This window comes from Brassica rapa, chromosome A02 (genome assembly GCF_000309985.2).
Source record: "Brassica rapa cultivar Chiifu-401-42 chromosome A02, CAAS_Brap_v3.01, whole genome shotgun sequence".
Classification (NCBI taxonomy): Eukaryota; Viridiplantae; Streptophyta; class Magnoliopsida; order Brassicales; family Brassicaceae; genus Brassica; species Brassica rapa.
Window position 1 is genome coordinate 27,091,902 of NC_024796.2, and position 12,339 is coordinate 27,104,240.

The 12,339-nt window shown below is 41.1% G+C and overlaps 2 protein-coding genes across 2 annotated transcripts; both read left to right on the forward strand.

Annotated features, from left to right (window-relative positions):
- The first annotated feature begins 1,064 nt into the window (after window positions 1–1,064).
- On the forward strand, window positions 1,065–2,462 carry LOC108870591. The gene is made up of 3 exons (XM_033285310.1): window positions 1,065–1,174; window positions 1,895–2,048; window positions 2,097–2,462. Exons 1-3 carry the CDS (start codon window positions 1,065–1,067, stop codon window positions 2,460–2,462), a joined length of 630 nt encoding a protein of 209 aa, XP_033141201.1.
- A 4,675-nt stretch (window positions 2,463–7,137) lies between these two features.
- On the forward strand, window positions 7,138–10,272 carry LOC117132014. Its single transcript, XM_033285311.1, has one exon. The coding sequence runs from the start codon at window positions 7,138–7,140 to the stop codon at window positions 10,270–10,272; it is 3,135 nt and encodes a 1,044-aa protein (XP_033141202.1).
- The last annotated feature ends 2,067 nt before the right edge of the window (window positions 10,273–12,339 follow it).

Genomic DNA, 12,339 nt, shown 5'->3' on the forward strand with positions numbered 1-12,339 from the left:
GAAGTGTGTAACTCTTCTTTCCATCATAGGTGAGTACTTTAATAGACTCAAGAAGGCTGGTAAATCCTACACGACCCCATGGATATCATTGGAAAGCTTCTGGATCCATCACTCTTTTAGCACAATGTAAAGGGATTCTGCTGTTGCTTGAAATTCCAAATATCCCAATGCATAGCAGACACAACAAACCTATCATCACTCGCTTCTCTCGAGACCAGTTTCTGCAAATAGGAAAAAGGGCTTGTAGCTCTTTCAATGTAGGTCCTTCTGATGTCGGCACGTTCATCTCCAGCCAGAAACTTTCATGCTCCACATCCCAAATCTCATTATTGTCGAAAGGATCACAATTTAGCCCCGTAATTTCTCCAAATTCGTACAAAGAAAACCGCAGCGGCATACAGTCTATCAAGGACCACATCTCATGAGTGCTCTCGATAGCCAATTGATTGGCGAGAAAATGGTGAACGCAAGAAGCAGACCAAGTGTATTCCAACTCTTTTAGCTTCAGAATCACTCCAACAGCTGATTCCCTCAACTCAGACACAACATCATCCCCGACAGCTTCTACCACCGCTTGAATGTTGGCCAAAAAACAACTATGGTTCATGCTCCTACTCTGAATTGGGGTTTTATCAACATCATACAGCCTTTTCGGATACTTTCTTGCACCCGAAGAAGAAGCCATACCTACAAAAAATAAGAAGCAATGTTACAATCCGATGAAAACATCATACCCAAAAAGGAAACAATTTCAAACAATCAAATAGAATCTTTCACAATTCTCACGTTTTTTAATTAAATTGATTTGAAATTCGAAGTTTAGAAGAAATTGGGAATTAGGGTTCTAATTTTTTAACTTGGAATCAACTAATAAACAATAAAAAAAAAACTTGAATAGCATAGATTAAAGACTCACGGATTAGAGTAAGCTGCAACTGAAACCGGATGTGACTGAGCCGAAATCGATTTGGGTTTGTCCAGAAACAAAGAGACGGAGACGAAGGCCGATGTGACTGAGACAAAAACGATTTGCTTATCTTCTGAAGGAAAAGAGAAGGTCGGAGATGGAGATGCCGGAGGCGACGAGGAGAGGTAAGAGAGGGTTGGAGATGGAGATGACGGAGACGACGAGGAGAGGTTTTGTGTTTCTGTCGTTGTCGAACCCCGACAAAAGGTAAATTCTATTTTCCTTTTTTTTTCAATTTTGGTATAATTATTAATAATGGCAAAATCGTAAATTTCAATGTTCTGAAAGTTACTCTAGTAGTTTTAAATTTATAAGAGTTACTTTAGTTATTTCATGATTGTTTAGAGTCATTCTAAGTAGTTTCTCTTTTAATTATTAATAACAGGAGAAAGGGCTATTGCTCGGACAGGAGAAAATAGGTGGTGTCACACAACTTTAACACCTGTACAATCATCAAAAAATCCCAACCCTCCAAGATGTACTCCCGATAGCTGTAAAGCCTTATGTTTCACAAAGAAAAAACTACTGATAAGTAAATGCCTTACTAGAAATTTCGGATGCCAGTGTGAGATTGACTGCGCTAACTGATTTTTATATACATTAAAACTCGAATAATATTTGTAATAATACTATGTATTTTTCATAAATAAATATAAATAACAAATACTGATACATGTATCTTCATCTCCTTTTCTTCTTGTACAATTGTAAAAATTAACAAAAAAAAATATTGGAATTTGTTATTAATTTTATATAAAATTAATATAAAAAATGTTAAAAACGCTTCAGACACGTCTTCCTCCAATATCGAGGAAGAAGAAGAGGAGAGGAGACATTCGAGCATACATTTCTCGTGGTGGTACGTGAGGTCTCCGTGGGATAAAAGCATAGCGAATGGCTTCAGTCCGATAAGATCTGTTTCGGCAGACTCCACGTCGTGGAAGGATCGATCCGATGCGAGATTCAGCAAGAGGATTCGAACTCCCGGCGCATTCAGGTAAATGATAAACATGTGATATTTTTCGTAGAATGCGATGGTTCAGGTGTCAAATTCGTGCATGCAGCGGCTAAAACTGTCTCGGTGAGTGATGTCTGCTTACTGGACTGAGTTTTTTTCCAGAGTTGAAAGCTAGGAAGAGGTCTCAGAATCTTTGCTTGCGGTCCAAGTAACGGAGTTGAAAGATGGAGTGTTCATCGGATATGGCGTTTCTTATCGTTGGCGGATCTACAAAAGATGATATTTCGGTTCACGAGTAGACATATATCTGAGCTCAAAGCGATAGCCAACAGCGAGGTTGCTGGTTCTGATGTGGATCTGAAAATCTCTTCGTTTCAAGCTGTGTTGGCCCATATGTGGCGATCGATAATCAGAAAGAGTGGGCTCAACCCGGAAGAAGTGACTCATTGCAATATGAGACAGAGACTAAACCCTCCAATCGGATTGGCGACAGCCACCACAACCGCTGGAGAAATGCTTAACAATGGACTGGGCTGAGCTGCTTTGAAACTAAACAAAACTGTGGGGTGACAAATGAAGAATTCAAACGAGTTGCTGACAATTAGGTGAAGGATCCGAAAATACCGAATGGTTTGGTGGTGAACAATTTGGTCCTTGTTGCTAGCTCTCCACGGTTCAATATGTTTGGAAACGATTTTGGTTGGGGTAAACCGATTGCGGTTCGAGATGGACCGGTAAAATCCTTGTTTACCTGAGAACTGCATGGCCGCATGGGCTTGTGTTCTAACTTGTATCTCAAGTTGATGCTCTTATTAATGGAAAATAAGGCAAAACGGATCAAACCAATCCATTGATATCCATGGAACAATAATCAAAACCAGCGGTTGATAAACAGTAAAATAAAATAAAATAAAATTAATGATCTAACCCTCACGTTACCTTTTTAGAAACACATAACTAGCTACTTCGACTGATCAAAGAGACTCCGAGATGAGAAGATGAAAATATACCTTTTGAATGAAGATATGACGCTTGAACATATTGGTAGACTTTGGGTAGGTTACCTACTTTACCGAGCTTACATTATTTGCGGACATAGCTCTTTCTCCGAGAGCTGTTAGTTCCGTATACCACCACAAACAAAACTCTGGCCACGTCACCTGTTATAAACTCTAGGGCCACTTACCACTACAATGCATAGCATATTATTTCAATACATATTTTTACGGTAAACATGTCATAATTTTCGTAATTGTAAGATAAAATCAACAAGAACTTCATTTATATAAAGACAAACGCCAACGAAATTCCTAACACGCCAAAAGCCCAATTTAATTTTTGAAACTAAAATATAAGTATGATAATTATGAATTTTTATTAGTGCTTTTTTCTTTTTCTTTTCAATTCAATATACAGAGAAGCATTTCTACTTTAATTATATAACATTTAAAATAAAATAAGGCATAGGCCTAAGCTTGCTCTGCTCAGAGACGCCTCCGAAGGTATATAATAACAAACACATGCTATTACAATCCAATCCACATTTTCATCCAAAAATTAACGTTGTAAAATACGATCAGTCACTAATTAGACAAATGACAAATATTCAGCGCGTAGAGCGGCTGATCCTAGTTGTGTATATTTTATAGTTATATCATCCTTCAAGAGCGTTTGATATGTAAAGAACTATGATATCTAGCGGGTACAAAACATCGCATATTAGTTCCGTCACATCATTAACAAAGCAAAAGGGGAGTTTAAGCTTTTGTCTTCTTTTTTTTATATCGAAATTTGTTTCCTTAACTTATCTATAAAAGATTCTCTTGTGAGAACGCTGGTCGAGAGTTCTCTCCCAGGCACGGGTTTCGAGGTAAAGGTATAGCAAAGTCCAACGGACAAAAGTAGGAAAGGGACTACTCACTTTCTTTCCAAGTTAGGAAAGAAAACATCAGTCTCTCTCCTTGCTACTCTTGGAAGCCCTATTCTGTTACCTGAAGAAGCATCCTCCGCAAAGGCGATCAACTAGATTTTGAAGCTTCAAGTCTCAGATCTCCATTTTCTTTGAGCTTCACACACAAATCTACAGCCTCAGCACCATCTATACTCCCCCACAAACCATTGCTCACTCCCCAGCTCAAGTCACAAGCTACAGTCCCAATCCCACACTAAGTTTACGTACAAGCACACCTCAAACTGTGACAGATAGGAGTCGACTGTCAACTCCTCCAGCAGACGGTTTGGTTACTAAGGCTTCTTGACTCAAAGCAGAAGTAACGAGATCATGGCACCTAGATACACTGAAGAAGAGAAAGGGAAGAAACATATGAGAGAAGGCGGTGGGGAAGGAATCAAAAGAATCAAGGCACCTAGCCTTGATACTGCAGCTCTTATCAAGGACAACACACTTACCCTCATAGGAAGACTTACAAACCCCCAAGAGCAGAGAATCTGGGCTTTGATACCTGCTCTACCACGGAAATGGAACCTGCAAGGAAGAGCTGTAGGTTCAGATCTGGGAAACAACTGTTTCCAGTTCAGATTTGAACGAGAAGATATTTAAGGAGAGTTCTAGACAATAGACCTTACCACTTCGCTTACTGGATGGTCATTCTCCAAAGGTGGGAACCTGTCATTTCTGCTACTTTCCCATCAATGATTCCGTTCTGGATAAAATTCAAAGGACTACCTCTACATTACTGGCACGATGATATGGTAGTCAGGGTGGGCCAAGAGTTGGGAACACTCGAAAACCATGAGCTAACCAGGACGTCGGCAAGAGTGCGAGTTTTAGTGGATGGTCTGAAACCACTAATTAAAGAATCGATTGTCGAATTCGACTCAGGAGAAGAAAGCCCCATCTACTTGGAGTATGAGAAACTAGAGGCGCATTGCTCATACTGCTACTCGCTACTCCACCTGCGAAAACAGTGCCCCAAGAAAAAGAAGGAGGAAGACTACAAACAGACGCTCACGGAGACAAGAGTCGAGGAAAAAACCTCCAACCGAGGAGGAGAATACCCTCACACCTCTAACAGTACTAGGCCTACTCCAGAGAACCGATACTATCAAACCTCAGCCACCCAAAGAAAGGTCTCAGGAAACTATCCAAGGGAGAAGAGTACAGACCTTCCCAAGCAACCTCCCAACACTTTCCATGAAAGGGTAGACAGACATGGCAGGAGCTTTGGAGAAAGAGTAAGCACAAAGCAAACCCGTAATCCTCCTCCAGAGAAAACCACTGTTGGTTTGGAAACTTCCAACCAAACATGGAAGAGCAAACCTGTGCAAGAGAGATCTCAGAGCTATGCCTCCCCACCATACTCAAGAAACAGAGAGAACTCTAGCAGACAGGGTAGCAGAGGAAAAGACCTTTTCCCCCAGAGAAGCTTGGGACAATGGCGACCGAGACTAGTTTCTGTTCCTGACACAACCACAGGAAACGTCAGATCCTCTAGTGACGACACACCAAAGGAAACAACTCTACCTGCGCATCAAGAAGCTCCACCAAATGTTTTAATAAACGATCAGGCGCTAGCTAGGGGAGCTATAATGGAAGAGTTACAAGAGGTTACTAGACAGTACCTGAGCTGCCCGGACCCAGTAGAAGCAGCAGCTAGGAGACAAAGAGTTCTATATGGGGACGCCAATGGAATGCTGGAAGAAACAGTTGAGAGACTCTTGGCATCTGGGCAAGGAGTCCCGACCGAACAGAGGAGACAAAGAGCAGCAGACAGCAACCCAGTCACACCTCCTCCGCTAAATGAGAACCCGTTTCAAGCACCTCTCTTCCCAGACCCCTCTACTCCCTATACCCCACCCACTAGAGAAGAGGACTGGGGACAAGATCCGCGTTACAGTGATGTCCTCCAGGTTGCGACACAAGAGACAACTGATTTAGAAGGGAACCAACAAACAAGAATAAGGTCAATCATTGTAAGCCCAGCAGCGGGAAGTACTGAATCACAAACAGAGCAAACAAAGCAAAAAGACTCAGACGGAGAGGAGACACTAAAAGAGTTCCAGAACAAGGTGCGACGAAAGTCAACTAGGACGGCAAAAAGGAAGCAAATAAGAGCGAGTCCTAATATTCTCAGAGGAGCTAGCTCAAAGAAGAGGAAGTTGTCACAAGTCCAGAACTCACCTAAAGGGGTGACAGCAGAAAAGAGGAAATCTAAAGGAGGCGCAAGGACAGAGAGAACTACAGATAAGACAGGACCATCTGATGCTTCTAGGAACCCACCAATCCAATTAATCCCGGCTATGGCAAGGAAGAAACCGGATTTTCGGTCTCTTCCACACCAGGCTCCTTAGCCATTCTGAGCTGGAACTGTTGTGGGTTGGGGAACCCCATTACAGTCCAGCGCCTAAAGGAGATCGACCGCAGGAACTCTCCTGACATCGTCTTTCTCATGGAGACAAAAAACCCCACAGAAACAGTCCTTGAAGATCTAAAGTGGAGATACCCTGAGAAGTATTATGCTGTTCCTCCACATAGCACGGGAGGAGGAGTGTTCCTAACCTGGAAACCATACATAGAAGTTACAATCATCTCGGCAACAAAAAACTATATAGATACGACTATCTCCTACAAAGGACTGTCCTATCATACAACTTTTGTCTATGGTGAACCAGACCACACGAAGAGACTGGAAGTATGGAACGAAATTTCTAAGCTAAATACAAGCGGCCCTTGGTTCCTAACAGGGGAATTCAATGAGCTCATTGATAATAGTGAAAAATGTGGAGGACCGGATAGAGCAGAGAGCACGTTTGGAGCGTTTCGATCTTTCTTGTCACAAAACGACCTATTCGATCTAAAGCACTCAGGAAGTTACCTATCATGGAGGGGGAGAAGACACTCACACTTAGTCCAATGCAGGCTGGATAGATCAATCAGCAATAGTGACTGGACCGACCTCTTCCCGTCATGCCGAAGCGTCTATCTCAGGTTCGAAGGGTCTGATCACAGACCTCTCATCTCATTCCTGGATACAACAAGGAAAAGAGGTTTAAGTATCTTCAGATACGATCAAAGACTTAAGGAAAATCAAGAAGTTAAGCTCCTAGTGAAAGCAACCTGGGAGGAGTTTCCCTACCTACAAGTGGAGGACAGGCTTTCCAGAGTAAGGCACGCCATTTGCAGTTGGTGCAAGAAGCACCATGAAAATAGCAAGAAGAGCTTAGAAAGCTCAAGAAGCAGTTGGATGAAGCTATGTCGGATCCCCTCTCGGACGAAGGCCTGATTCATGAGATCAATGTTAAACTCTTGAAACATTACAAGGAGGAAGAGGAATTCTGGAAACAACGCAGTAGGAACCTATGGCTAACATTAGGAGACTCGAACACGGGCTATTTTCATGCGATTACCAAGATCAGAAAGGCAAAGAACAGAATGTCAGTTCTAGAAGATGAGGATGGGATACCTCAATACGAAGAAGAACAGATCTCAACAGTCATCTGCAAGTTCTACTCTGATCTCTTCACGTCAAACAATTTTGATGGAACGCAGACAATCTCAAAAGCCCTGAAACCATGCGTGATCCAGAAGCAAAATGAGGATCTTATTAAGATTCCAACAACAGAAGAGATCAAAGAGGCTACCTTCTCAATCCATGCAGATAAAGCACCAGGGCCTGATGGCTTTTCAGCTAGTTTCTTTCAATCAAACTGGGAGGTGCTAGCCCCAGCAATCACGAAGGAGATTCAGAGCTTCTTCACCACGGGGACACTCGCACAGACAATAAACAAAACTTATGTCAGACTAATCCCCAAGTCATTGGATGCAAAAAGAGTAGAAGATTATAGACCAATTGCTCTGTGCAATGTCTATTATAAGATCATCTCGAAGCTACTATCTCTACGTCTAAAGCCAGTCCTAAGCTCAATCATCTCAGAAAACCAGTCAGCGTTTATTCCAGGAAGGATCATCTCAGACAACGTTTTAATAACCCACGAAGTTCTACAATTCCTAAAGACCTCCAAAGCAGTCAAGAAATGCACAATGGCAGTGAAGACGGATATGTCGAAAGCATACGACAGAGTAGAGTGGAAATTCATTGAACAAGTGCTGAGAAGACTGGGTTTCCATGAAATATGGACTAACTGGCTACTACAATGCATCTCAACGGTTTCCTATTCCTATCTCATCAATGACACAGTGTATGGTTTAGTACAACCTTACCGAGGAATACGCCAGGGAGATCCCTTGTCCCCATATCTCTTCATTCTGTCCGGAGAGGTCCTTTCAGGCCTGTGCAGGAGAGCAGAACAGGAAGGCTCACTCTATGGAATCAAAGTGGCCCGGGGATGCCCTAGAGTCAATCATCTGCTTTTCGCAGATGACACAATGTTCTTCACGCAAGCCTCAGCAAAAAGTAGCAGGGCCCTGATGGCGATACTTCACGAGTATGGTAACGCATCAGGACAACAGATAAATACAGCGAAGTCAGCGGTCACCTTTTCCTCAAAAACGCCACCTGAAGTCAAAGAAGCCACGAAAGTAATACTCGGGATCAGTAAGGAAGGGGGGCTTGGTATGTATCTAGGCCTACCAGAGCATTTCGGGAGAAGAAAGAAAGATCTTTTCACCTCAGTAGTCGACAGGATTCGCCAAAGGGCAGTTAGTCTCTCCACAAGGCGCTTGTCGAGAGCAGGGAAGATGACAATGCTAAAGTCGGTCCTCACTGCAATCCCAACCCACACCATGTCGTGCTTCCAAATCCCAGTCAGCCTCTGCAAAAGAATTCAAAGTGTGTTAACGAGATTTTGGTGGGACGGCCCAGAGGGTAACAAGAAAATGTGCTGGGTGTCTTGGGACAAGCTAACTAAACCAAAAGCAGAAGGGGGGTTAGGCTTCAGAGACATACAACTGTTCAACCAAGCTCTCTTAGCAAAAGTGGCATGGAGAATCATCACAGTGCCTAATTGCCTACTAGCCAGGATACTAACAGGAAAATACTGCAAAAATCAGAGTTTCCTAAATGTAGCTAACCCCAGTGTTGCATCACATGGATGGAGAGGCATTCTCTGGGGGAGAGAACTCCTAAAGGAAAAGCTAGGGAAGAGTATTGGAAATGGACAGACTACAAGAGTCTGGCAAGATGTCTGGATCTCTCTGGATGATCAAGTGAAACCGTGTGGTCCAATTAAAGAAGCAGATTTAGACCTTACAGTAGCAGACCTACTAACCACGGAACTACAATGGAACACCAAGAGAATCAAAGAGGTCTTACCAGAACTGGAGGCACAAATAAAAGGCCTGCACCCGAGTGAACTTGGAGCAGAGGACAAGATAATATGGCAACCACTCCCTTCTGGAGTCTACTCCACAAAATCCGGGTACTATGCGGCAACTCTGAAGACCCTACAGCCAACGACAAATCCCTTTGTTCCGGAGGTGAACTGGATCAAAGATGTTTGGATGGACTCGATCTCCCCCAAGCTGAAGCTCTTCATGTGGACAATCCTCCACAACGCCTTGCCCTTAGGAGAGAATCTGAAGCGAAGAGGCCTATTAGTAAACACCAAGTGCCCAAGATGCGATGAGGAAGAAACTACATTGCATATCTTCTTTGAATGCGATTTTGCTAAGAAGGTGTGGGAGTTGATACCTCTGAAGAATGCAGTTCACCTAGCTGCGGGGGAAACTTTCCACGGAGCGATAAACATCTTCAGGAGACTAGTCTGCCTTCCCCCTACTGGAATTTCAGGAGACGTACTACCTTGGGTATGCTGGATTCTCTGGACCTCCAGAAACAACCTCATCTTCGAGAACAGAAGATTCTCACCTGAGGAAACAGCCACAAAAGGATTAGCACTAGCGAGAGAATGGAACGTAGCACAAAACAAAGAGAAAGCACCAAAGGAGGTACCCAAGATCACGCACCAGAGGAATCAACAAAAGGACGTGGGCCTAGACAGCAACGAGACCATCAGATGCACAACAGACGCGGCTTGGGAAAAAGACACCCAACGGGCAGGCTTGGCTTGGACTTTCGAAGGACAAGGACTCCCAGATCGGCTCCAAGGCTCCGCGATCCAACACTCCGTCAGCTCACCACTGATTGCTGAAGCAGTAGCGATGCGATCAGCACTAAGGAAGGCCCTGGCTTTGGGTTTCCACAAGATCAAGGCCTTCACCGATAACCTAACGCTCGTCAGAGCAATCAACAGCAACCTCCAGAGAAAAGAAATCGTCGGCATCATCTACGATATACGCATGATTTCCTCTGAATTTGCATCTATCTCTATCTCTCATTTTCCTAGATCCGAAAACTTTCGTTCGGATTCTTTAGCTAAGGCGACCATTCGATCGTCTCTTTGTTTCAACTCAGCTTTAGTGTTGTAATTGGGCCAGGCCCAGATTTCTAGTTTTCTAATGAAAGTATTAAGTGAACAAAAAAAAAACTTATCTATAAAATAAACTATGGTCCATTTCACTTAATCATTGACGTCGTTGTTAAAAACTACCGGAAAGTAGCTTACTACTAAATGGCTTCGATGTGTTCATTCATCACTTGATAGACATATAAAACAAATATAAATATCATTGGTATTGTTATTCATTTACCCTTGAAATCTTCTATTTTGTTGTTACTAAATCGTTTTGTTGAGAACCAAAGAAATACAAAGTCGTAGCAGATATCATAACATATCCAAAAAGAGAAAACACCCGACCGATCAAGTGACATTGATCAATGGCTCTATTATTATTGTATGTTCACTGTTTGAAAAACTGTCGAATTGGGTGTAATTTTACAAGGCGATAGTGTTTGAAGCTTTGCAAAATGTTAAGTAGAACACGCCATGCATTTCTTAGGCACTTGTCCACCACCAAACTAGTAGTCATTCTCTAATTGATTATTTATTGCTATGACATATGTACACATATTCATATCGAAATTTTCAGGTCTTTTACGTATATGATTATGTTTAGTAAATCACTTAGTAACTAGCGAGGGACCCAGTGCCGTGCCTAGGTGTTTGGGGGCCTAATTAAGGCTAGAGTAAATAAGTTTTTATAATTAGTAATAAATATTTATTACATAAAACTTTACAAAAAATATGTATTTAATATTTATAGATTCATATGAAAAATTAAACATATTATTTCTTAAAAGAATACAAAATACATAGTTTATTAAACCAAAAATGCAAAATTTCAAATTATTTATGAAGATTTTATAATTGTTTAATTAAATATGTGCTTATTTAGATATGTTAAATGGTAAGCTTATAAATGTATTACTACAATAGTTAAAATTAAATTATACAGGCTAAAAAATTATAATTTAAAGTCTAAAAATTAAATAAATAAAGTCATAGTTTTATGAAGATAGATGATAAATTAAATTTAAAAGTCTAAAATAGAATAAAATAAGTCTAAATAGCATAAATAAATTATTGTTTAAATCCAAAACTAAGAGAAGTTTATATATACAATATAACCAATTTAAAGTGAAATTAAAATAGAACCCCTAAAATGTGTTATACAAATTGGGGTCTAAGGCAATTATCTTTCTCATGACAAGGGTAAGTACGTCTCTGGAGGGACCTGTAAAACTTCAAACTTATCTGAATGTCTTATATGAAAGATACCATTCTCTCCCATCTGGTCATGTTTCTTCAATATTAATTAACTGATTAGTATTCACACACGTCATGACATCCCACGTCACATTTTTTTTCGGAACATCGCACAATCAAAAGAAATACATAGATAATATTTTATACTCTAGCAAAGATATCTACATATCCAGATTCATATGCTTTTGTTACGTTCTTTGAAAAAACAATTAATAATGATGGTTGGTTCACGTTGATTATAAACGTAAGAAACGACAGAAGCGACGTCAGCATAGTTTTAGTACATTTGTTATCACATTACGTGCAATTTACACAGAAAATAATTTAGTTACCAAATATTTTTTCTGCACAGTCAAGAATTTAATTATAAAAAATAGCAAAGAAGAAGCTGTGTTTACTTACATACACGTACGCTAACTTACATATGAGGTCAGTAAAGTTACACGACAAGAAGCACGTGCATGGTAATATTCTCAAGCCTATTAATATCCTCTTTGAATTAGATATGGCTATAAGAGGTGAGTAAAGTTAGAGACTTAGAGGGCAAAGACGAAGCTGTGTTAGCCTGTTTGAAAATAGGCATGTGCTTCTCCAATGCCACAGAGAAGGCCTAATATCAAAGACGCCTTGCAAGTTCTCGAGAAATTCCCTTTTCAAGAAAGAGTTAATAGCTTGACTGTGTGCTTAGAGTTAGATTGATAGGGAGATTGTATGTCCTTAATATTTATCGTGTGGCCACTTGTTTGGAAGCTTGACATGGACAGACTGATGGTGTCCATGATGTTAAGATCCATGTCTCTGTTCAGACAGATCAAGATCAAGGCTTAAC